The following is a 26539-nucleotide window of genomic DNA, read 5'->3' as shown; positions in this document are numbered from 1 at the left end:
AGCTCGTGAACGTTGAGAAAATGGTAGGAGACGTCTCACCTTAGCATAGAGAAGTTTTCTATTAGAGGAGTTCACTCCAGGGATACTCCGATTTAGAGACCAGGCTCTGAGGTGGTGTAGGGGCTTGAGGTGGATGAACTCACATAGGAACTCTCCCGACAAAGAGGATGAAGGGGATGAGCTCGAGGAAGCCTTCGGGGAGCTCGAGGAAGTTTCCTCCGTCGATCTTCGGTCGTTGTGGATGTTGAGGTGATCTCTCCCTCTCTCTTAGTGTGGGTGAAGGAGTGGGTGAGAGTGAGAGTGTGTGAGAGAGTTAGCCGATTTTCTTAAGTGGAGCCTCTGCGCTGTGGTGGCCAGATCGTGGGATGGGTTGGTCAGACTGTGGGAAGCACATGTGGCATGCCTACGTGGTTGCCTCCTGATGGTCATACCGCGAGGAATCTCGGTTAAACCATGAGAGCGATCTTATGCTGAAAATTTGATTCTATTCCCTTTTTCTACCTTTTTTTTATCTCCAAGGTATTTAGATTTTTTTCTAAATAGCTCTAAACTATCTCTAAGTACTTTTAAAACATATTTAAACTCAAGTTATCAAACAAATACGCATAAACATAATGCTATAATAATTATGAAAACTTAATCACATGATTAGTATTTTAGAATGTAACACCTTTATTTTATGATCTTACATTAATCACACATATATTTTTTAAAAGATAATCACACAACGCATAAACATAATGCTATAATAATTATGAAAACTTAATCACATGATTAGCATTTTAGAATGTAACACCTTTATTTTATGATCTTACATTAATCACACATATATTTTTTAAAAGATAATCACACAACGCATAAACATAATGCTATAATAATTATGAAAACTTAATCACATGATTAGCATTTTAGAATGTAACACCTTTATTTTATGATCTTACATTAATCACACATATATTTTTTAAAAGATAATCACACATATATGATACATCTACCAGAGCCAAGACATGACGGAAATGGGTATCCCCGCGTTCGGAGAAAAAGCTAAGACATAAGGTGATAAGAAAACTATTATTACACATATACTCCATCCAGTAGAACGATGTGGAACATTACACATATATGCGTGCTCGATTACAGTTCACAAATGCGACGGCAACCGTCCAAAAATCACGGTTACTGATCTTTTCGATCCGGTCCGATTTCAAAAATCGAACGGTAACCAAATTTAAATTCAAAAATTTTGGAAAAAAAATTAAAAAAAATCTTAAAAAAATAGACACAATTCTAAGACCTTCTGTGAATTTTTTTTTCAAAAATAATGTCGTTTGCATCATATTCTATAGGGAGGAAGTTTGAAAAAAATGAAAAAAATTGGAGCGTGCAGCTCAGTTATTAACTCATGTTAAAGAAAAGTGTAACATGCAAACACATATTTTTCTTGCGTAAAACGTATTTTAAGAGAATCTTTAAAATTTATTTCACTTTATTTAGAGTTTTATTAATTTCTCTATATTTTTTACAAAGTTCACAAGCATAAAGTGAATATGTTAAGAAACAACACTGTAATTAAGTTTTTCATGTCTACTATTATTTTTCCTACGTAAATCATAGTATAAATAAGTTAATGAAAGTGGTTTCACTAATTTTTGAGATGTGATGGGTCAGTTATGAATTAATCTAGTCATAACACATTTACACACTCATGCATTTTAAAAGACATAGGATCATGTAAGAAGACTAACAAAATTAGTTTCATGATTTTTGGATTAGCAAAGAGTAAACTATGCATTTAACTTGGTTTAATAAATACAATTTCTCACAGAACATTTTGAACTTTTTTTATGTGTATAAATACTTTTATCATGTAGACCATGTCACAAGGAAACCAACAAAATTTGTTTCACTTGATTTGAAGCTCAGATAAAATAGTTATTGATTTTACAAGATTGAGATATTTTTTGGATTTTTTGTTGAATTTTACTGAAAATCGAGAAAACCGCTCGATAAATCGAGAAAACCGAGCGGTTACCAAGAAAACCGAGTGGTTATCGATAATGCAAAAAAATCGAGAAAACTGCTCGATAAATCGTAAAAACCGCTCGGTAACCAGTCCAAACCGACCGGTTACCGAATGGCTAAAATCGTAATTTTTTTTCAAGTTTTAAATTTTACCAAATAAATTTTATTCAATTTTTTTTTTAATTTTTGACCGATTATCACGGTAACCGTAAATTTTTGTTACCGTCGGCCCTCGGTAACTAAGCTCCGGTCCGTAAGATTAATCCTGTGCTCGATTCGATGGTGGCCAATCAATCGTCAGTTGTTGGCGCGCTTGAGCCTCTGATCGGACAGCACCTCGATGACCGCCTTCCAGACCTTGCACTGCGTCTGGTTCTCCAGCAGCAGCTGCACCGTCTCCCCCTCCGCCGTGCTCGCCGCCACCGGGAACGCCGGCGCCCCTCCACCACCGCCTCGACGCCGCTGCCGTCTCCGACCGCCGCGACTTCATCTGAGTTGGATCATCAAAAGACGGTGGATCGCCGGTCAATCAAGTCAGGTCTCCAGGATCACCACAGTGTAGAGCACTAGAGCGGTAGAGCCAAGCAGCTTAGGGCCAAATCATAACAGCGCAGCTAGTAGTAAAAAAGTACAACGGGACAATCTGATGGGACTGGACCCTTGCAAGTCGCAATGCGTGATTGATTGGGTCGTTAGAGACAAGGGTGTCGGCCGGGGCAACCGGCCAAACGGTTCAGGTGTTACGGTACGGTGCAGTGCCACGCGCGGTACGAGCGGTGTCGTCGTCTCCGGCAAGAAGCAGCGGAGCAGTGTCGTGTGACTGTGCGTGTGTACGAGCTGTTCGGCCTGTTACTTACAGTCCTTGTAGGTCGCGAACGCGCCGTGCAGGCGCTTCTTCCCCAGCCTCAGCGCTACCGCGCCGCCGCGCTGCGGGAAGACGGCCACCGTCCTCACCCGCACCCTCCCTGCGGGCATACCATCCAAACATGTATGCAAGCAATCATTAGTTGCAGTTAATCTGCACACGCAACGATGCAGTACTGGTATGTGATTCATGTCTCACTCTCACCGCAAGGCAGGCAGACCCTGAGGGTTGTGCCCTTCTCTGGATGCCAGCGCTGATGCTCATGGCCATGGCGTTGCCGCTGCCAACGCCGCCGATTCCCCTGAGGTCGGCTGCTCTCAATTTCAGTGCCGCAGCTCCCCTCAGGCCTGAAAGAAGCAGCAAAACACGAACAGACAAATGAAAAATCTAAAGTTTCAAGTAATCTTGGTTTCATGGTTTGCGTTGATCATGTCGCAGCGGTGGTGGTGAGGGTGAGCAGCTCGGTGAGGGAGCGAAGCCGCTCCTCACGGCGGATGTGACTCGGCCGCGGTTGGCGCCAGCGGTCTCCGCGGCCTCAGCGCAGACGGTGGCCACCATCGTCGCGGCGGACGCGAGCACCGTGGCCATCCTCTTGTCAGCAGCAGCGGCGGCCGGCCGCAGCTCGCACACCAACACGATGCCCGCGGGTTCCTAAGATCTGTCATGGCCTCACGTATGAGAAATTTAGCAGGACATCTCATCTTCTTCTTTTTTTCAAAATGTATTTTTTTATCGATCGACACTTTTAGGTAAGAATATATATTCCTTTTAATGCTAAAACACGTAGACGGATATCTTTCGTGTTACCCAACCATACCTGTTGTGGCTTTTTCTAGACCTTGTCGCGAAGCCGTAAAAACTGTGATTTAAAACCTTACTTTTTCGAATGTGTATTACCAATTTATTGTTTTTATTGATTTATGATTTCGTGTGTTTCATATGTATCCAATATTGCTGCTAAACTTCCAATATAGCATGCCAAGTTGATTTCACGACTGAGTCACTCTACTTAGTAAAATCAGTGATATCATCAACTCATTTGCACACCTTAATCTCCATACCTATCCCTCCATGGGCTATCAAAGAGATGTATAAGATCCGAAAGGTCTATCTCTAGACCCAAGAAAGAGAATTATCCGGAGGTCGTTTCGCATTGCTTTGACTACGAGTGTGTTGTCTGGTAATTTACGACGGCCTAAGTATTCAGAACCTCTTGTTGTCTGGCATGGCTCTTCGTTTGCGTTGGCTATGGTGGCAATGGCGAGACCAAACCAGACCTTGGGCCGATCTCCCTATCCACTGGGAAAGAAGTGATCGCACTCTTCGACGCTTCTACCAAATTTGTGGTAGGTAACATGGAGTCAACGATATTCTGGACAGATGCTTGGATCAATGGTTGTTCTATTCGTTCACTTGCACCAGACTCTTTGGATGTGTCCCTTCATCTGCAAGAAATAGAACAATCAACACTGCTCTGTCCAACCGAAGATGGGTTAGCAATCTTACCGAACCTCTATCTATTTCAGCAATTTGTCAATACTTGTAGCTCTGCCCATTGCTGGAAGGTATCTCTTAAAGCTCTGAACAAGACCAAGTATGATAGAAGTGGACATCTTCTGGAGAGTACTCGGCTCGCTTCGCTTACCAGCTTGTGTTCCAGGGATCTATCATGTTCAAAGGCGCCAGCCTGGTTTAGAAAGCTTGGGCACCTCCTAAGGTGAAGTTTTTCGGTTGGCTCATGCTCCATGGGCACCTCTGGACGGTCGCTTGGAGGAAGCGACATGCGTTGCAACTTGAGGATTATTGCTCACATTGCTTGCAGGCATCCGAATCCACTGATCACCTTCTTCTTCACTGCAACTTGGCATGAGAAATTTGGTGGCGAGTCTTGGGCGTTCAAGCGACTGGCCAGGATATTTCCTTCTTGGAATGGTGGACTGAACTTAGGCAGCACGTCGCCAACGATTTGCGCAATGGCTTGAACTCCCTAATCCTCCTCACATCTTGGAACATTTGGTTATCTCACAATGACGTGGTCTTCAATAGTCATCGCGCCTCATCGGACTCCTTGATAGCCTATATTTGGGATGAAGCATGTAGGAACGAGATTGATGACTAGAGGGGGGTGAATAGGCGTCTCAACAAAATTCTTGCGAAATCGACGGCCTTCTCCTATTTGGATTACCCAATGCACCTCAAAACTCAAACGGAAGCAAAAATAAAGAGAAATTTTAATAGAAGAAAATCGAGGCAACGCGACTCCATGGATGGTATATGAACCATAGGTTCCATTTAAGATCAATCCATGTGTCTTAGCACTCGAAAGATCATAAATTACAAACAAGCAAGAAAAGATGAACACCGAGCAACAAAACTCTCCAAATTGATTATCTAGAGGCAAGAAAATTCAAGACCCATCACATAAGCGTGTGTATACGGATTTTATACCTCTAGCAATAAAAAGAATGACCTCACAAAGTGCTGAAATTTCAGTCCAAAAAACTAAAACGAAAATTAAAACCGGAAACCAAAAAACTTGCAAACTTACAAGGGACCAATATAGGAAAACTAAAAGGAGGGGAATTCAAGCATATGCAAAAATATAAACTTCATTATTCAAGAGGGCAGCCCTATTTTAGATGGATTACAAAGATTTATCTCTCAAAACTCTTACCTATTACATAGGTTAACACTCATTCTTCTCTACTCTAAAACCCTAACTTTAAGCTCTCAAATGGGTGGCACAAGGAGACTCAACTGAGTGGTTTAAACTCTCTCATAGCCATACCTCTGTATTTATAGGTCTAGGAAACTTATCCCTAAATTTTCTAGTTTTTTTTCCCTAAAATACCCCTCTGTTGTAGTACACTCCTACCTACCAGCGAGTTTATTTTGGTCCATTTTTTTTCCATTCATCTAACGACTGCGATGCCTTTACAACTTAGCTTCGTCTCGATGCAAGCTTTACGATAGTTTTACGTATTCCTCTAGTCCTCCCATGATCTTGAGACTAAACTGCGAAACCATCTGCGCGCTTCTCAAATCCTTGCTTACACCGGCATTCAACTTCTTGTGAAAACCTAGTTCAATATTTTATATGAAAATGTTGAAACAATATATTCAAAATATTTAAATGGTACACTCAAAATGTTGTTTAAAAAATAAAAATAAGAAAAATTATATTCATATTGGATCTCAATTTATTGTATTAATTCTAAAGATGGTTGAAACGGAAACAGACTCACGGTTTGGGAGAAACACGTTTGAAGTTTGAAACCCAAACCTATTTTACGCTCGCCCATCCCTGGCAAATAGGATGTTGACACGTGGCAAGCATAGTGCAACCCCTTCTTTTCTGTGTAGCTCATTCTCGCCGTCCGCTTGTTCTCCACACCAATCTCAAAAGTGATCTACGCGGAAGTAAAAAAGGGTGAAAATCTTGCTCGGTTGCTGTTCATTGCGGCCCAAATATATGTATGTCATGTAGCGAGTAAACTATTATTGGATGTCTAGCCCAAAATAGCATTTTCGATTTCCCTCTTCCATTCCTTTCTCTCTCTTTTTCAAGAACTCGTGCTTATTATCATCACCCTGGAAGTTCTTCCTGCTCAGGCTATTTTTCCTTCAAACGTTTAAGCTCTTTTTGTGTGTGCAAAATGATAGCCTTGATTAGGTCTGGAAGAAAGGCAAGCCATAAAAATAGGTATATCTCTTCAATTCTATGTGTTCTGTTATTTTTACCTGTAGCTTTATATTATGAACTTACAATAATCACACACACATGCATACATGATACATCTACAAGAGCCAAGACATAAGGTGATAAAAAAACTATTATTACACATCTACTCCATCCAACAGAACCATACAGAGCATTACACATATATACGTGCTTGATTGGGAAATACAACTACGCATGTCTCTGCGTACGTACGGTTTATCTTAGCTGTACATCCCTCTTATTTGATAAGCATCCATCCGTAAGGGTTAGATTAGATGGTGGCCAATCAATCGTCAGTTGTTGGCGCGCTTGAGCCTCTGATCGGACAGCATGCTCTCGATGGCCGCCTTCCAGACCTTGCAGTGCGTCTGGTTCTCCAGCAGCAGCTGCACCGTCTCCCCCTCCGCCGTGCTCACCACCACCGGGAACGCCGGCCGCCCCTCCACCACCGCCTCGACGCCGCTGCCGTCTCCGACCGCCGCGACTTTATCTGAGTTGGATCATCAAAAGACGGTGGATCGCCGGTCAATCAAGTCAGGTCGCCAGGATCACCACAGTGTAGAGCACTAGAGCGGTAGAGCCAAGCAGCTTAGGGCCAAATTATAACAGCGCAGCTAGTTGGCATGCAAGTTGTAATGCGTGATTGATTGGGTCGTTAGAGACAAGGGTGTCGGCCGGGGCAACCGGCCAAATGGTTCAGGTGTTACGGTGCAGTGCCGCGCGCGGTACGAGCGGCGGTGTCGTCGTCTCCGGCAAGAAGCAGCGGATCGGAACAGTGTCGTGTGACTGTGCGTGTGTACGAGCTGTTCGGCCTGTTACTTACAGTCCTTGTAGGTCGCGAACGCGCCGTGCAGGCGCTTCTTCCCCAGCCTCAGCGCTACCGCGCCGCCGCGCTGCGGGAAGACGGCCACCGTCCTCACCCGCACCCTCCCTGCGGGCATACCATCCAAACATGTATGCAAGCAATCATTAGTTGCAGTTAATCTGCACACGCAACGATGCAGTACTGGTATGTGATTTATGTCTCACTCTCACCGCAAGGCAGGCAGACCCTGAGGGTTGTGCCCTTCTGGATGCCAGCGCTGATGCTCATGGCCATGGCGTTGCCGCTGCCACCGCCGCCGATTCCCCTGAGGTCGGCTGCCCTCAGTTTCAGTGCCGCAGCTCCCCTCAGGCCTGAAAGAAGTAGCAAAACAAGAACAGACAAATGAAAAATCTGAAATTTCAAGTAATCTTAGTTTCATGGTTTGCGTCGATGGATGTTGATTACTACATGTCGCAGCGGTGGCGGTGAGGGTGAGCAGCTCGGCGGAGGAGCGGCTCTCGAGGCCGCTCCTCACGGCGGACGTGACGCGCCCGCGGTTGGCGCCCGCGGTCTCCGCGGCCTCTGCGCAGACGGTGGCCACCAGCGCCGCGGCGGACGCGAGCACCGTGGACATCCTCTTGTCAGCCGCAGCGGCGGCCGGCCGCAGCTCGCACACCGACACGATGCCCGCGACGGCCGCGGCGAGCTGCGCCACCGACACGGCCGTGTGCACCTGCGCTGTGTGCAGCCGGAGCTCGTCTCTCCTCCTCCTTCGCCGGCTTCCGGTGACCGGCACGCTGTCCAGGAAGAACCCTCGCAGCATTGCCTTCATGTTCCCAGCGTTGAGCTGCATTTTTTTTTTGGCCAATGCAAACAAACAAAGAAATCACTGTTCCAATTCCGACAAGATACCATCTGTACTATACTGTTATGTTACTGCAGTTACGATGTGCTCTACTATTTGTGTCTGCTGCTCTGTGCCACGTTAGGGCCCATTTCGAACGCGAAAAATTCCCGTCTTCCAAACGAGGCCTAGCGCTGTCACCTTGACTAACATCTTGCGCTGAGTTACTGCTTACCCAGGTAGGCTGGGCTATCTTGTGCCTGCGCTGTCCGGAGCTATGCTTCCCACTCGCTAGAACTCCCTGTCAGGCAACGCAGGGATCAATTGATCGTTCATACCAAGATAAACTCCTGTTGCAGCTGAGACGTGAGCCCAATGTGTGACTTACCCATGTCTGATCGAACAATTGGCTTCTTCCTCCATCGGAGCGGACCGTGTCGAGATTTTTCTCATCGTCTCTGCCTCTGTCTTTGTCTTCGTCTCCGTCTCCTCTTGTGCCTTTTGACTCACGGTCTTCCGGTGATGATCCCAGGCTCTTGATTAGCACAAAATGAGGAAACAGTTAGAAGGAAGTCATAACATTTTTTACACTGACAATCTTTCTACATATCTGTTCGAAAAAAAAATTCCACACATACACACAAAAAATGCCTTTATATTGAGAGGCTAAACACCTAATGGTTAAAGCTGAAGTGAAGTGCTAGTAGTAGTATTTTTTAATTGGAAATTAATGGAGTAACTTGAGAGATAGATGTCGACCCTTAGTTGGTGAAAACAGAAAAAAATGGAAGCTGTGGTCCATGTACATAAACATAAGCAGAAACATACGCTTGGGGAGAGTATTTGGAAGATATCCGAGGAGGAGGGGCTCCATGTTCGAGAGAGGAACTCCATTGCCTGCTCAGGGATGACCAGCACCTCTGCGGGGTTGCTGCATTTAGAACGCTGTGATTTCTCTTTACAGCGGATCGCCGCCTTTTGCGCGTCGATCGGAGCGCTCTCTGCCTGTTTGAACATTCAGCAATGGCAATATGGTCATGCCCCAAGGACAAAAGAGAGATGTAATAGCATGCTGTAGAAGTATGCAGGCACCACAATGATCGAATATTCAAATGCAACAGTTGAGCATTTCTCTGAATTTGTCACAAGATGCAGTTATGACAAATGAATAAACAGTGCTATAACTTAGAAATAGCCGAATTACAGGAGCCTACTAGCCTTAGCCCACATCTATAGTTAGTTTACTTTGTATACAGCTATGGCATGATAATTAAAATATGTTCTGAGGGAAAGGATTGTATCGTCACCACTTGACATGACATAGAATGGCATCTCTGAAAGGATGCCATCCCAAACTCCACTCCTCTCCTGAAATGCTCCATCGATCAGCGCTGATCGAACCAGGCTTATTGCGGCTGCGCTGAGCGATACAACAGAATCAGATCAGTGAGAAAGTAGTGATGAGAAAAGATCATCCTGACACCATCTATTTATAGTTGAAATGCGAGGGGAGGGGCAGGTTATTGTCGTCCACTAAAGGTGATATCAAAGTCCTACCTACAGTTTAACTCCACTGTTACGCGATTCGCCTTTGTTACTCTGGACAATCCACTAGAAAACAACCAGTAGAGAACAATAGAAATTATTGAATAAAAAAGCATTGCTTAATTGGCTGTACACACAGTATGATTTGAGAACTTTGTTTCATGTGAGAGGAGTCTATTTTCCCCATGTTAATGTCATTATATGTACTGGGGGAAGCTAAAATGAACTGTTTCCAGCAGCTTCATATGTCTGACTGATCACTGAAACTTTGCAGGTCTAGAACAGTTACAAAATTTGTATGTCTATAATACTTACAAAAAGCATACTGCGCAAACAATTTAATGATAATAGCTAGACTTTACGAGGAAAGAAACAAACGAACAAACAAGAGAATAAGGACAGGGAGAAGTACAGTAGCAAGCAGATGAAGCTATTCTGAAGACAAGCACTCCATTCCTCCTCAAAAAAAGACAAGCACTCCAGAGAAGAGAGAGCTTACCTTAGCAGGTTTTAGCAGGAAGCCCTGATGCACTGATCTTGTGACACCTGCATGGCTTCGAGTCTTTATGTTGCGAGAGCATGCCCAAAAAAGTAGAAGCATGCGGCATTTACAATGCATCAGGAGTCATATAGATTTATAGTATTATAGCTGCCATCCCCACGAAATCTTTCTTCGATGTTACTCCAAGTGGTCATCACTTTGATATCCCTTTTAGGCTAGTATTCCCCCTTTGAGAACTTGTGCTGCTCAAGTAGAGTAGTAAACTGTGAAAACGAACAGAAGCGCATTGCTTCTTTTGGAATGGATCTTGCCAAAACTAACCAGTTAGAACTAAACTAATGTCGATGGGGTCGAGGAGATGGTCCTGCTAATGGCAACGGGGTGTGGTTTATGATTACCACTTATAGCAAATGAGTACAGAAAATATGTAATGCTGATCGCGTGTCTGGGAAAGAAAATAGTAAATAAGATGCACGTTACAATACATGGAAATATGTCCACAAGTTTTTACAGTAACTTGATCTAGAGAATTTACAAGACAGGAATAATGATTGTAGTGCCGGATGAAGAATGGATTAGCAGTGATTGTAAATGAGTGTGTAGCCAAAAGGTGAAAAGAGGACCATAATAATACCTTTTTTTTTTCTCAAACACACAGAAAAGTTATACATCATTATATTAAAAAGAAAAGTGACATAGTTTATGAAGAAAACTGAGCTTGAAAACCTTAACAAGTATAACGTTACAACCCGCGAAACCCAGCTCACATACAAGACAAAGAAGAAAGAAAGGAAGGAACCCCCACCACCTAAACAACCATGGCAAGCGCAGTCAACAGCATACAACCCGGCACTCTTGAACAGCTAACAGCATCCACACCTAACGACGCTACCTAGTCAGCTGTAGCGAAAATGACCCTATTAGATCATGATTTGTGATTTTGGTGATTAATGATAATATAGTCATTGAGACTAATATACTTATTAAGAATATATATTAGTAGATCTTATTGATACAATACATCAAGAAGCCACTACAGCCGAGACAAAGATTAACTGAATTGTAGAAGTCCTAGGAGAATTGACTTCACCAGATGGTTCGGTGTTCAGGGGTTAAACTCACCGGAGTATTTTATCCAGAGGCAAAGTGAATGCTGATGACTTCACCGGAAGGTCCAGTGCTCTGTGTGTTGAACTCGCCAGAGTATTTCTAACAAAGGGGGAGAAGGCTGAGAACCTCACAAGATAGTCTAATGATCTGGGTAACACCAGAGCATTTCTTACAGAGAAGAATGCAAGTGCAGAAGACTGAAGATCAACTCACTGGAAGGTTCAGTGCTTGGTTTGTGCACACCAAAGTATATCATTGTACCATTTCTTGCAGAGGCGACTACAAGTATTGAAGAATGAAGATCAACTTATGGTATAGTTCGGTGATCTCAAAGATAGTTGCACTGGAGCATTTACAGGGAAAAGATGAGAAGCTTTAACTCACCAGATGGTCTGACGTGAATAGAATGAACACCGGACGAATGCATCGGAGAATTTTACATGAAGAGACTGCAAAGGCTCGGATATCTCAAGATAACTCACCGGAAGGTCCGGTGATGAATTTGAAGGCACATCAGAGTATATGGTGTTCACAGAGGCATTGAGTGGAGTTCTAACAGCTAGTTTCTGAGTTTGTACTCACCGAATGATCTGGTGTTAGTGCTACTACTCTTACTAGATCATCTGGTGTTAACAGCTTTTCCGAGTCGTTAGAAAAACGGCTAGTTAGCGGGTTTGAGGCTATAAATACCCATGCACTTAGTTATTTGAAGGCGTGGCATGCTGCTGGAGTCTAGAAAAAGTTCATATACACTTGAGAAGACATCCAAGCTACCAAAGTGTTTAAAGTAATTATTCAAGGTAATTAAGCACAAGATTAGAGAGTGTTTAGTGCTTATAGACCTAAAGTGAGTTGTAGCTAGGTGTTGTAGCTTGAAGAAGTGATCAAAGAGTGATCCTAGCTTTTACAGAGTGGTATGTCAGCATCTTAGAGTCTTGGTGACTTGCCGGCATCTTGGGCCTTGGTGGCTCAAGCTTGTTGATCCTCCGACTTAGTGTAGAGCGACGGCAAGACATATGTACGGGGACGCAGAGACCCTTGACTTGGAGGCTTAAACTTCGAAGTGATCACGACGGTAAGTGACCAGAAGAGAGACTAGTAGTGAGACCTTATCTTGTGACTTGGTGGCTCATCGTGCTTGAGATCTTGTCTTGGTAACTTGGTAGCTCAAGAGCCATAATCGGAAGAGACTTGGCGACCGTGAGCATATTATTTGTGGAGCTCCAACGTAGACTAGGGGTGACTTATGTGTTACCAATACCATAGAATAAAAATCTCTTGTGTCAAGTTTGTCTCTCTACCCTATTTACATTTTCGCATTTACATACTTGCAATTTACCTTACTATAGTAGGTTGTAATCTTCTTGAGTGGTAGAGTAGACTCACTAGATATACCTAGAGCATATTTAGATAGAATTTGATATAGGTTCATCTTGTGAATTTTTTAAAGCCAATTAGTTTCTAAGTGTCCTAATTCACTCCCCTCTTAGGACATCACCGTTCCTCGCACCAGCAACTATGTCTAGCTAGCACCTCAACCAGAACATCCCGACAACACCATAGGTGGAGCCCTGCTCCCACGCCTGACAACCAACTCGGTCGGCGGCTCATGCCAAACCACAAGCAATAGATGGAGTCCTCGGATGTCAGAGCATAGCCCCTGTCGCGAAGCGCCGAAAGCTGACTAGAAGCCCCGCCGAACTGGAAAACAAAGGGGTCGGACAAACAGCAAACAACGGATGATGGTGAGCCTTGCAAGAAGTGTCGTTACTTAAAACATCAAAAGATAGAGGGATTCTCCGAAATGACGCCTCCAAGAAGGAAGTGGCAATAGAACCACTGTCGCTCGTCTGGGAAGCTAAACAGGGTTTTCACCCAGAGAAATCCTAGGGGAAGCTTTGACACGACACCTCTAGGGAGGTAATGACGCCCTTAGGCGTCATCATCGCCGACAATGACATGAAGCCTACCACAGCTTACGCCCATAGTTCCCCACCACGGGATCGATAGATCGACCAGTACACCTGCAAGAGCAACAACACACAACACAATAGCAAGGTCTGAGCAACACATCCACTAACAAGCACAGCAACGATCGAGGGCAAAGCCCCGACCCACAACATCGCACACTAAACCACTGCAGCATGGACGACACGGCATCGACGTCGAAGCAGCACAACCACCTTGAGCCTCCCTTGCCACAAAGCTTGCCAGCTCCCCATCGAGGCAGCGGATGACCGGCGGGCAACGGAGAAACGGCGTGGCCGAACTTCACTCTGCAACTGTAGCCCATGAGGGCACCGGCCAGACGACGATGGACATCGGCAACGAGCAGGCAAGAAGCTGTAGGAACTGCGCCCAGATGGGATGCTACCGCTGCAGTGGACGCCCGATAAAGTACACTCGAGCAGCGCCACCCAGACACCGTCGGACCCAAATAGTGGATATGCCTCCGCCGGTAGCAGATCCGTCCATAGGAAAACCGGATCCAGCCGACCGAAGACGAGGGCGCCTAGATCTGCCACCGCTTCAGAGAACAACCAGGGGGATGAGAGGAGAGGAGAGGAGAGGGCGATGGGGGAGAGAAGGGACCGTGACCACGACTCCCCGGCTTGTTGCAGGGGTGTTAGGGCTGAGGGTGGAGTCGCCCCCGAGTCGCCAGACCGGGCGACACAGGGGAGATAATTACCACATCTCTATAATGATAGCTTTAGCAGAAAGCAGTTAACTACTGGTAATCTCCATTGTACGACAGGGATAATCTATGATTCACCCAAGTGAAAAATGTACTGTTAATCTGGCAGGACATCTTCCTATAAAAAAAATCTGTCAGAACATCCCCAATGCTGATCTTGCTAGTTTCAAAGCTTCCTACTTGTTGTTTATAACTAACTATGTACTGCCTCATCCGTTGCGACCGGGTACCATCAGTTGCAAGCTGGAAGAATCATTTTCTAAAGACTGCAGCACTGATGGTCATGGGAGCTCATTGGATCAGCGACTCGTGATCCAAACGATTATGGGCGAAATCACATGCTCGTGCGCCCTAATCGACGTATCGCATTTCTGCATCTCATGGAGATCAACAGATCTACTTTTCTTAATCGTCCAGTTCTGTGTGAGCAGAGACAAGGAAACGAAGAAAAAAAGAAATGAAAATTGTGAGACTGTAAAGGAGGCGTAAGAAATCAAAGAGGAGGAGATCGATACTAACCTTCTCCCGTTCAAGCTGATAGGATTTCAGATGAGTGATGCCCTCAGAGAAAGGGAAAAAAAAGGATATTCAGATGAGTGTCCCTTGTTCCCTGCTTATTACCTTGACGAAGATTCAAGACTCTCCAATTATCCCTGAACCAAGGCTTGTTTGGGCTTGTGGTTAGTAGACGTGGTTTATTCCCTGTTTATCAGGTATGTAGCCGAGATTCGTTTTTTGTGTGGCTTATCAAGATAAAATTTTCTTTTAGTAATAGATGATGTACGTATCGATAGTGAGTTTTACGGTAACTTTGTCAATTCACGATCTATATTTTTAGTCTTCAGTAGATATTGTGTGAGTATATATGTGTGGTGGTATGAGTGTGTGCATGTGTTTAGAATTTGTACGGTGTTTCTAAAAAAAATATCATTAAACCGGTTTAGTTATTAGCCTATTTCATGTTTCTCATCTGATGATTTCTCAGCGATCTAGTTCCGACGTTTTGATTTCGTTCAGGTATATTTCATGTTGCTACTGCAGTATGTGTGCAATCAAGGACAAGTGGACACCAAATTTGCAGCCTTGCATTGATCAGTCTGATTGAGGGTTACTGGTGCCCATCTTTGGGATCACTAAATTTCTTTGTAAAGTTAGATGCCTGAGTAAATCGCGACGTGATCATAAGAACTTGCGGAATCTACAAGTTGGAATGTGACACCAGGGATACGTACTTGGCCTACTTTTGTTGAATTAATTTTTGTGCTTCTTAAGGGGAAAATATCAAAAACCAAAGGGATTTCATCCCACATGCCGCTAGGGACATCAAATCATTTATGGTATGCTTGATAAAAAAACCGAGAAATTTACCCTAGCACAGATGTTAGCTCTTCGGGGCATACACATTTTCCTCCAGCTGTCTAGGAAATGAAACCATGTAACTTTAGTGCACAAACTCGAATAGTGTTTCAACTTACATATATACTAGCATTGTTCTGTTTAAGATCAGAAATTCCGAATATTGTTTAGCATAGTACAACTTTGTTTTAAGATCAGAATATTATATGTCATAGTTCTACATCTGGCAACTCTGCTGTAAACCATAGTAGATCCTTTTCAGTATCTGATGTGTTTTAACTATCCTTTTTATGCAGACACTGTTTTTCCTTTGGCTTGCACTGTCAGGGTGGCTATTCAGAATTTTCATTTTCAGTACATTCGTGCTGCCTTTCTCTGCCCCTCTTCTCCTTGGGACCTTTGCTAACAGGCTTGTCATTGAGGTAACAACACACCTGCCTTTCTGAATTTATCTGTTATTGTGCACCTCTTTACTCGCTGTCTCACTTCAAACGAGTCATTGCAGCAGGTTGTGCATGCGTGATCAATTGATCATTCTTTATATTCTTGAAGAAGTATAGATAAATTATCCAATCACCTTGCATTTTTGTTTGCATGCTTTAACTTCTGTTAGCTTATCGTGTCTCTACTGACAACTTGTGGTGCTAGAGTTTTGTCCTACCTCTGAACATACCGATATTTGAATTGTTTTTTTTTTTAAAGACGGCAACGAGGATTGCCGATTTTATTAGACTAGGAGTAAAAGAGGTACAAAAGACCCATTGAAAGGAAAAAAAGAAAAAAAAAAGAAACAAATAGAGGGCGCAAAGCACAACTACGAGGCGCCTAGAAGGAGAGTGGGAGAAGGAACATCCACTCTGTTTGATCAAGGGATCAACTATACAACAGAGAGCAAAAAAACTACTCGTTGATTTGTATTCCCTGCTTCCCTGGCACTTAAGAGAGCTGTTGAACTTGAATGCAAATGGGATACTAGAATAGAGATAGTATTAGCCAGTGGATGTGTAGCATAGAGTTTAATTATGTCTGATAGTCACAGCTCACTCTTAGTTTGGGCTTCTTGTATGGTCTTTTTTGATGGTCAATTGACCATCTCTGCATCAACATGAGCTTTGCCATTGTTACGCCTTTGCAGCGTGACTACTCTTCAGTCATCATATTGTCCTTTGGTAGTAGTCAAATAAAAGCCGGGTATGCTTTGAACATACCAGTTGTTCCTAGTTACTAATGCAACAGGTCTCATTCGCAGGGAACATGCCCAACATGCAAAAGGCGGTTCGTGGGTTACCGCAACCAAGTCATTCGGTGCATGAATTGCCAAAACATTGTACGGCAGTCGAATTACAGGTCCTCTAGGAGTTCAAGAAGCTCAGAACCTGATGTAATTGACGTGGAGTACGAGGAGAAGTAAGAATATTTAGTACGCAAGCATCAGTTCAGTATAAAAAATTAACTAGTTGCAACAAAAATATAAATATTAAATATGATAATATTAATCATAAATTTAATGTATGGAGATAATAGATGCGTCATGTAAGCGTCATCGAACGAATACGTCGAGAGCGATGTTGTAGTTTGATTTTAGATAGATCAAAAAAGATGAGATTATCCGTTATTTTCTCTTTTAATTTTTCATTTATTTTTATTATTAAAACGGATCTTATATCCGTAGCCGATAACGAGACAGAAAATACAATTGTGGATGACAAAAATAAATAAATAATTCGAATTTTAAAAGATTTTTATTAGATGTGAGTAAAGCAGGAGAAGAGGTGACACGAGACCTAACTCGTGTTTTATACCGGAGACATTAATAGAACACAAATTTGCACAACATGTTGCTGTCGTTGATCATCAAAACAACCGGCAAATCGATAAATTCAAACCAATCCACTCCTTCACCTGAACTGAATAAAGTGGTTTGGGTTTCATACTTTCAGCTCGTCCCAGTTATCATCGATTGCCAAGCATGAGGTGGTTTGTTTATCTGGTGGATGACGGTATCAGCAATGGCCTCGATCGGCTTCTCTTCTCCCGTCCCACAAGCTGACGGCGTATTCATCTGACAGGAAGAAGGAACGGGGCCATGTCTTGTCAGTGAGAAGCATCAGGGCGAGGAGGAGCTGGTGCAATGGAGATGGGACGGACGAGAGCGCTGGACTGGAGTGAGCGAGCAGGCAAGATCTCACCGAGCACCGTGTTAAGGCCATCAAACTTGAGAAGATGCTGAAGAAAGGAATTGTGGGCTGTGTAATCAGAGCTTGCTTCTTGAATGAGCAAAATCTGTCAAGAGAGGTAGAAGTGCCTGAATTTCTGAGGCCTACCATTTACAAGTATGTAGATGTGTTCCAGGAACCTAAGGGACTTCCTCCAAAAAGGGAACCAGATCATGACATACATCTAAAGGTAGGATCACAACCTCCAAGCTTAAGACCATATAGGGCTCCCCATTATAAAAGAGAGGTCATGGAAGAGTTAATTAGGGCACTTCTAGAAGCAAATATCATTAGACCCAGTTTGAGTCCATACTCATCTCATGCTGTCATGGTGAGGAAAAAGGATGGGTCATGGAGGCTACATGTAGATTATAGAGAGTTAAACTCCATCACAATAAAGAACAAATTCTCAATGCCAGTTATTGAAGATCTTTTGGATGCCTTGCATGGAGCATATATTTTCACCAAGCTGGATTTATGGTCAGGGTATCATCAGATAAGGATGAATGAAGAAGATATCCCTAAAATAGCTTTTAGGACTCATCTAGGCCATTATGAGTATATTTTGATGCCCTTTGGGCTAACTAATTCCCCAGCTACCTTTCAAACATTGATGAACACCATTTTCACTCCATACTTGGGCAAATTTATACCAGTCTTCTTTGATGATATACTCATTTATAGTAGGGATGCAGAAGAACACATTGAGCATGTGCAGATAGTGTTGGGTATTCTGAGGAAGCATGTGTTGTTTGCTAAGTTAAGTAAGTGTGTTTTTGCCACCCCTCAAGTAGAGTATTTGGGACATGTTATTAGTGGAAAGGGAGTGGAGACTGACCCTAGTAAGGTGGCTGATATTGTGAAGTGGCCTACTCCCACAAATGTCACACAATTGAGGGGATTTCTAGAACTCACCAGATACTATAGGAGGTTTGTAAAAGGGTATGAACATCTCTGCAGACCATTGTTTGATTTATTGAAAAAAGACTCATTTCAATGGGGAGAACAACATACTACTACTTTTAACAAGCTCAAGGAGGTAATGACCACATGTCCAGTTCTACCCTTGCCCAACTTCAACCAACCCTTCACCCTGGAAATTGGTGCATGTAGCTCAGGAATAGGGGCAATGCTAATGCAATCTGGGCATCCAATAGCTTTTTTTAGCAAAACTTTGGGAGTTAAGTCGAGTGCTCAGTCTATGTATGATAAGGAGGCTATGGCTATCATTGAAGCACTCAAGAAATGGAGGCATTACTTAATTGGAGGTAAGGTCATTATCAAAACAGACCAGCAAAGTCTTAAGTATATTACTACCCAGAGGTTTATGGATGGAGTTCAACGCAAATTGTTGCTCGAGTTATTAGAATTTGATTATGTGGTGGAGTATAAATAGGGGAAAGAGAATATAGCTGCTGATGCTTTGTCAAGAAAAGAAGCATCTTGTTATGATCTCACTGTTCTCATCCCAGACTGGATAGAGGAGGTTAAGTCCAGTTACATTGATGACCAAAAGTGCAGTGAATTACTGACTCTCAGCAAGGAACATCTAGGGCTCATGGGTTATTTCACCACAGATGGAGTCCTCAAATACAAAGGAAGAATCTACGTGGGGAAAGGCACTGAGCTGAGGAAGAAGATCATTGAAATTTTCACTCTTCATCAATTAGTGGTCGTTCTAAAATAAGAGCTACATATCACAGGATCAAAAGGATTTTCCACTGGCTCATACTGAAGAAGCACATTGAGGAATTTATCTCTGAGTATCCTATCTGCCAAGTCACTAAATCTAAAAATGTGGCTAATCCTGGTCTGCTAGTACCACTAGAAATCCCTGAAATGGCTTGGACGCACTTGACTATAGGCTTTGTAGAAGGTTTACCTAAACAAAGAGGAAGAGATGTCATCTTGGTAGTAATCGACAGACTTACTAAATATGCACATTTCATTGCTCTAGCTCACCCTTATACAGTTCAACAAGTGGTTCAATTTTTACTGGATCATATCTTTAAGCTACACGATGTACCCATATCCATTGTCAGTGATAGGGACAGAATATTTACCAGCAAATTGTTCCAAGAAATCTTCAAAACGCTCAAGGTAACACTGAAATTCAGTACGGCACATCACCCCCAAACAGATGTGCAGTCAAAGAGGGTGAATCAATGCCTAGAGTCTTATCTATGAAGCATGGTTTTTAGAGAACCTAAGGAGTGGTATACATGACTTCCCGTGGCCGAATGGTGGTATAACACAAATTACCACACTTCACTAAAGATAACTCCTTTTCGAATTTTGTATGGTTATCCACCTCTCCAAATTGGAGAATTTTCAGTTCCTGAATTTGGAGAGTTTTCAGTTCCTTGCAACATTTCAGATGAGGCTAAGGTTACTATCTCTCAAAAAGAAGACATGCTGAGGGAACTCAAAAAGAATCTGCATGAGGCACAAAAGAGAATAAAGAAGTTTTCTGATGCCAGAAGGACTGGAAGGGTGTTTGAGGTTGGTGACATGGTGTATTTGAAGGTCCAACTTTACAGAAGAATGCTATGAGATTGAGAGGCTCTTTGAAGCTCAGATCCAAGAATTATGGACCATTCAAGATTATGGAGAAAATAGGACAGGCTGCTTATAAGCTCCAATTGCCTGAGGAATCTACCATACATCCAGTCTTTCATGTGAGCCAATTGAAAAGGCATGTGGGAAAGCTAGCTGTTCCTTTGCCTGGAGTTCCATTATTGGGGGAGGATGGCAAGTTGAAGACTGAGCCTGTGGCAATTCTTAACAGAAGAATCATTCCTAGGAAAGGAAGCCCTGTGGCACAATGGCTTATTCACTGATAGAATCTGTCTGAAGAGGAAGCAACCTGGGAGGACATTTCCTTTATACAGCGCACATTTCCTACTTTTGCACCTCGATGACAAGGTGCGTCTCATGGAGGGGGTACTGTCAGGAACACTGAAATCTAAAACTCTGAAGAGTATGCTCAGCTTGGAGGTGAGAAGCAAAGTCAGAAGAGAAGGAGCGTGTACCAGTTCAATTAAGGAGATCGAGTTGTTCCTGATCATCTCTGAGGATCGGACGGCTGAGCTACTTAGCCTGTTGCCAACTGATGGCGTATTTTATCGTTCACTTTTACGTTTTCTCTATTATAAATGCGTTTTAGCAAACCTTTATGTACTGTGTCTTAAACTCTTGTGGGAAATGAATGGAAGTAACTAGAACCGGATAACACTAGCTTACTTTTAAGAGTAGTTGGCGTAGCATATGTTCCTGAGAGTTCTTCGCTTTTATCCTCAAATTTTCACCTCGATCTCGTCGGACAGAGAAGGCGCAAGCGAACTGAAGATATCTACCAGTACAACTAGCATTTCTTTTCATGTTAATTTTTTATTTGAAAGGCAAGTTTAAACAGCTTGGAGATTCATGAATTTTGGAATCCAACAAATAGCAATACTTTTCATGTAATTTGTGATTTAGCTGGAAAAGATCAATCAATTTCAGCCCTAAATACCAACCGAACCATGGTTGTCTGGGTCACTTTGTTTTGATAAAACTGCACCAAATTCACAGGTTTTCCAACTTAGTAATCTACCAAACGGTGGCTACACAAATTATAATTGAATGCAGTACTCCCCGATTCGCAGGCCCAGACAGATTAGTGTTCCAGCAGCAAAATTTCATATTTGAATACATGATCCGTAAATTAAGGAGCAAGTGTATAAACAAGTAAAACGATCAGCAAATTGTATGCTTGATCACTAGAGCCTATTACGCAAAGAAATGGTGATTAACTTCGAGATAACAGCAAACGAAAAAGAACTCAGCAGATTCTATCATAAGCTTTTCACTCCTGATCTAGGTCGAATGCAAGAACTTCTTCATTGACATCCACCACCTCCTCCACCTCAACCTCCTTGGCCTCATACTCTTCCTCCTCATCGCTGGCCTCCCCGTCCCTCAGCTCCATCCTGTATGCTCGCTCCTCCTCATGCATCTGCTTCCACTTGGCGACCCATGCATCCCATTCTTCCTGGAGCTCTGTTCGCCTCCTGCGTTCCTGCTCGCTCAGTTGGTTGAATGCGTCCTGGTCCTCTTGTTCATATTTCTTGCTGTATTTCTTCAGGTTCTTCGAAATCTCCTCTTCCTTCTCAGGAGTCAGTAGCGAAGGTGGTCTTGGGCGCCATATGAACTGTACCATTCAGTTCACACAAAAGATAAAACATTAAAACACCGGACAATCATACAGCACGGTAAGTGCGTCCAAAAAAGCAAGTGATTGAACATTCACCTGATAGAAATGATCCTTCGACACCTTGTAAAGGTGCTTGCCATTGAAGGACCATATTTGAAAACCATTCTCCATTTCATGGACTGAGGTAACTGCAGTTGCGAGATATCTGAACGAAAAGAGTTGCAAAACCATTTCAGATCAATTAAATTATAAGGGAATCCACAGGTACCAAAGACACAGTATAATTGCTGACTGTTTTGCCCGAAACTCAGAAATTTAGAATTTCATGCATATAATTCTAAATTGACAAAAACATTTGATGATTTCTCCCATTCAATATGTGGGTGAACTGCAGGTGTGTAAGACTTTACCATTTTGACATAATTACAGTAACACCAGAGTCACTAAGTGGAATCAAGAAGTGATTAGCTCACCTCCCAGTAGGATCCCACATGATATCAGTTGCCATAAAATGCTCTCCTGTTGCCATGGTCTCAAGCTCATCAACATTGTAGAACTCCAGCTGTCCATTGAAACCCTTCAACCCAGCAAGGACAATGAAGCGCCCAGCAGGAGACCAGAACAATGCATTAGCTTGCTTGGACTTGAGAGTTGTGAGCTTGGACACACGGCTAGTGCTGTTTGCTGTTCCCATGGTGTAGAAGCTAACATCAGGCCTAGGGCCATCGCCATGAATGACAGCAAAGCGATGACCTTTAGGCTCCCAGGCAAATGCAATGATCTTGTCATTCTTATTCTCGAGTTCAAGGACCTCAATTGGAATGTCCCTTTCCTTTATTCTAAATAGCTCAAAACCAGTGTATGTGCTCTTCTTTGTTTTTGTGTATCTATCAACTTGAACAGCAAGATATTCTCCATTGTTCTGCCAGTACATCGTGCAATCACTGACACTGAAAAGGTTTTTCTGCCGCAGCTCCTCTTTGCCAGGAATTTGCACAAGACTCACCTTTCAATAGAAAGGGAAAGTTTAGCCTTCACCATTAAATACTGAGCAAACATCTTATAAGAGGTTCAATGCAGAAGTTTGTACTCACCCTCGCAGGCTGATTTCCACCACCCATTTCAGGAACAAACAGGGATATAATAGGATCAGTGGGAGACCAGCTGAAGTCCACTACATTTTCAATCTTCAAGGACTTCTTATCAAGAAGGGAGAACGTATCAGTTTCATAAACAGATATAACATTCTTCCCAAGCCTCGCAAAATATTTATCATCCTTTCCACCGCCCCACCTTCGAACACATACAAATATAGTAAGCATCCAATTGGGACAACTTGAAAAAACATTTGTACACTAATTAACAAATGCAACACCGGCACTTTCACCTGAAGACAGGCCATGAAACACCAGAAACGCCAGTATTCCCGCCAGTAGTAAATTCATCAGCACTTCCCTTAAAGTCTCGCATCACTTTCCCAGTCCTTACATCAAAGATATTTAGGACAACCCTCTACAAGATTATGAATGGAAGTCAGATAGGATAAACTACTTCCTCAGAAAGAAAAATAAAGGAAGCTATGAGCAGAGAAATATATCTATGACAATCTCTTACATGTGTGTCTCTAGGGTTGCTGGGCTCATGGCTACTGTATGTGATCAAATATCTCTCACCAGGAGAGAAGTCAATCAGTTTCACCTGTTAAAAGCCACTGTCAGCTAGGACATTAAATATTGGGTAGACTTTAGTGTTGCACCAGTACCTGTGAATGAGCAAAACGCATTAAGCGCTCGAAGCCATTTTCACCGCCCCACACCTGCGATCCCTGCCTATGAACTGTTGCCAAGTATGTTCCAAGAGGGGACCATTGAACAAAACTATCTGTCCAGTACTGGCAAGAAAAATGGAGTAAAAGGATAAGAACATACATGGAACTTTTTTCTATTTAGGGAAATAGCAGACCATAAACTTTTTTAAAAAATCAACTGTAGCAAGTAAATGCAAGAAAATACAAGTACCTGCTTTTGAAACACAAGCTCAGGCGCCAACTTCCTTGCATCATTCCAGTAAACTTCTGTGAATGTACCAGCACGGATGACAAATTGATCTCGTGCCTTCTCATCAGTTAGCCATTTCAGAAGATTTTCCTGCAACGCAAAGATGCAATATTAATATATTAAGCAATGTTGCATGACAAAGTTAGCTACTTTAAAATTTTAAGCACTAAAAAGAAGTAGGCTTCCGAGGAGTAGAGAGGCAAAAGACATACTCCGGGAGTGTATGGCTTAATTTCAGCGGGCGTCCATGTATCAGGAACTTTCATGTACTTCTCAAAGTCATCAAACATATTAACTGCAAAGATGTGAGACTTGTCGAGTTTGTACCCATTGGTTTTCTCCCTAGCAAGTTCAGCTTCCTGTCAAGATGTCAAACAAAGATACATATATTTAACTTAAGTGCTATAAGCAAAGAAGATTTCTTTCTCTTTCAATTATCTAAAATGGGCATGGATATTTTGATGGAAATCAAAATGACTAAAGAGGGGGATAAAAGAAACATGACGGTGGAAAAACATTGTTGTTCCAATTATCAGAATATTTTCTTAAATGTTTGTTTATATAGTATTCCAAAAGCATATGCACTGCATCCAAAAATGCAGGCAGTGTGAAAATGTTCCAATATGAAAAATATTCACTGGTATATTTTGATAAAACAACCCTCACTAAGGTGTCACTCAAACTATACAAATGGTGGCTAGGGCCTAAGGATGAGTTGCAAAGGAAACAGAATCAAGCCGTTGCTTCATTGTGCAGATAAGAAGAGAAATGCAACTGACAACAGGCAAACTACCTGAGGTGTATTATATTCAATGAAGCAGTAGCCATAGGTCTTCTTTGTCTCTAGGTTTACAGGCATCCAAAGACCATTTTCTTTGATCAAACCAATTTGGCTGTAGATCTTGCGTATGACATTCTCAAGCTTCTCAAATTTTTCAGGAGGAACAACTGGCAGATTGTCCACAACAAAAATGTTGGATAAACCCATTTCAAGTTCTGGAGGTTCCTCATTCTGAAGTACCTCCTCGTCATCACTGTATGAAGTTATGATCAATCAGAAACAGAGAAAGCAAAATCAAGATTGGTAAAGTACGGTAAATGGTTCAAACCAATTGCACATCTCACAAGTCACAAGTGTCAGAGGCTTAGTTTCACGGTGTGGTACCAAATAAACGCAGTATCCGAGCAAGATTGGTATTACTGTCATTGACCTCCAATCTGATTAAACTTTAGGTAGCTAGCGTACTATTTTGTGAATCACGAACTATGCTACACTTTAGCATATAACAATATTAGCACGTGTATTAAACCAGAAAGGGCCAATACATCAGCCCAAACCAACAATCAAGCACATATTTTTGCGGCTGTGCACACCAAATTAATACTACATAGTTAGACATGGTACTAGATTCTTTGTGTTAGCCACACTCAAGTATGTCGAATGTGACAGGTGGACAATTAACAACATAAAACATATAAATCTACAACAGATTTTAAAACTGCAACACAACTAACACACAAATGCCAGTCCAACAGCGCCAGAATCATATCAATCCTACCGGTTAAGCTAAGGAAAAAACTACGCAAATCTACCCATCAACTACCACTGGAACCTACGACATAAACACACTAATATTGCACGAGATCCAAAAGTACAACTGAAGAGGCTTGCATCTGGATGAAGCCAAATTAGGGCAACCAAGACCTCCATATACTACAAGCGATGAACTAGTGTTTGTGACCGATTGGGATGCAGCATGAGGGGTTGCGTGCGGATACCTGAGTATACCGAAGTCCTCGCCGGCGGGGAGGGTGATGGAGTCCAGATCGACGGAGGAGAGGTCCACCCCGAGCTCCCGCGCCCGCGCCTCGATGCCTTCCATGGAGATTGCAAGCGCCATCTTCTCCTACATACAACTCAAATCCTCCTCGAGAACGAGAGGGGGGGGGGGGGTGCCGGCGCGGTGTGGCGGCGCGGCGGCGGCGCGCGAGGAGGTGAGGATGAGATGGATGAAGCTGGGGTTTTGATCGGAGTCGCGACTCCTTTTCTTATGACTCAAAGCTGACAGGTGGACCCGAGAGAGGATCTCTCGCTGTTGAGAAAGTTCCATAAATTCGCTATTGAGGAAGTTTTTTATAGTTTTGCATTTTGCAAGTCATAAATTCGCGAAACCACTCCTATCCTTTTCCAAATTTAAAAATACGAATAAAAAAACATATTAGTCACCTTTAGATTAACGATGCAAGGGAATCAAAAACATATTAGCACGACAACATCTCGACTATAACTGTGGAAGAGCTTTTTTGTGATGTATTACACTTTAGATCACATCAAGCATTATGTTGCCGTTGGGTTATGTCCTTTCAATGCAAACTGTAATGTCTGCATTGTGTTGCATTTTGTTTTTGAGAGAATCTGATGGTTCATTTGATATATGGATTGGCCCAGTACATATTGGTTTATTTCATCCTCTATGTATAAAAAGCTGAGACCACTTTTGCTCGTCTTCCTACTCCCCTAAATATTTCTAATGTGATGTCTTCCTACTCCCCTAAATATTTCTAATGTGATATCTCTCACATTATCCGCTGTCAGACTGTAACCC

At 42.8% G+C, this 26539-nt stretch overlaps 2 protein-coding genes and 1 pseudogene across 2 annotated transcripts; all 3 read right to left on the bottom strand.

The window, feature by feature from the left end:
* Positions 1-2871: 2871 nt before the first annotated feature.
* LOC133903991 (uncharacterized) lies at positions 2872-3475 on the bottom strand (annotated as a pseudogene).
* A 3127-nt stretch (positions 3476-6602) lies between these two features.
* Positions 6603-9706, bottom strand: LOC133903726 (VAN3-binding protein-like). The gene is made up of 8 exons (XM_062345167.1): positions 9565-9706; positions 9086-9262; positions 8646-8792; positions 8493-8558; positions 7882-8260; positions 7644-7784; positions 7432-7539; positions 6603-7098 (listed from the first exon to the last, which is right to left on the bottom strand). The coding sequence occupies exons 1-8, from the start codon at positions 9637-9639 to the stop codon at positions 6902-6904; spliced, it is 1290 nt and encodes a 429-aa protein (XP_062201151.1). The 5' UTR covers positions 9640-9706; the 3' UTR covers positions 6603-6901.
* Positions 9707-21339: 11633 nt separating this feature from the next.
* Positions 21340-25965, bottom strand: LOC133902933 (eukaryotic translation initiation factor 3 subunit B-like). Its single transcript, XM_062344259.1, has 11 exons — positions 25713-25965; positions 24727-24967; positions 24146-24292; positions 23895-24023; positions 23639-23767; positions 23491-23574; positions 23264-23388; positions 22971-23169; positions 22350-22882; positions 21973-22081; positions 21340-21873 (listed from the first exon to the last, which is right to left on the bottom strand). Exons 1-11 carry the CDS (start codon positions 25832-25834, stop codon positions 21529-21531), a joined length of 2163 nt encoding a protein of 720 aa, XP_062200243.1. The 5' UTR covers positions 25835-25965; the 3' UTR covers positions 21340-21528.
* Between the last annotated feature and the right edge of the window lie 574 nt (positions 25966-26539).

Source organism: Phragmites australis, chromosome 21, assembly GCF_958298935.1.
Source record: "Phragmites australis chromosome 21, lpPhrAust1.1, whole genome shotgun sequence".
NCBI classification, from domain to species: domain Eukaryota; kingdom Viridiplantae; phylum Streptophyta; class Magnoliopsida; order Poales; family Poaceae; genus Phragmites; species Phragmites australis.
The sequence above is the reverse complement of the archived record's forward strand: the minus strand, read 5'-3'. Positions and strand labels throughout refer to the sequence as shown.

Coding starts and splice junctions, on each gene's coding strand:
- LOC133903726 (XM_062345167.1), bottom strand. CDS start 9,639: ATGGAGCATTTCAGGAGAGGAGTGGAGTTTGGGATGGCATCCTTTCAG. Junction 8,559..8,645: donor AATTGTTCGATCAGACATGG/GTAAGTCACACA, acceptor GTTGCCTGACAG/GGAGTTCTAGCGAGTGGGAA. Junction 7,099..7,431: donor GTTCGCGACCTACAAGGACT/GTAAGTAACAGG, acceptor GATCCAACTCAG/ATAAAGTCGCGGCGGTCGGA.
- LOC133902933 (XM_062344259.1), bottom strand. CDS start 25,834: ATGGCGCTTGCAATCTCCATGGAAGGCATCGAGGCGCGGGCGCGGGAG. Junction 24,293..24,726: donor TTGAATATAATACACCTCAG/GTAGTTTGCCTG, acceptor ACATCTTGACAG/GAAGCTGAACTTGCTAGGGA. Junction 22,883..22,970: donor GTGGAAATCAGCCTGCGAGG/GTGAGTACAAAC, acceptor TTCTATTGAAAG/GTGAGTCTTGTGCAAATTCC.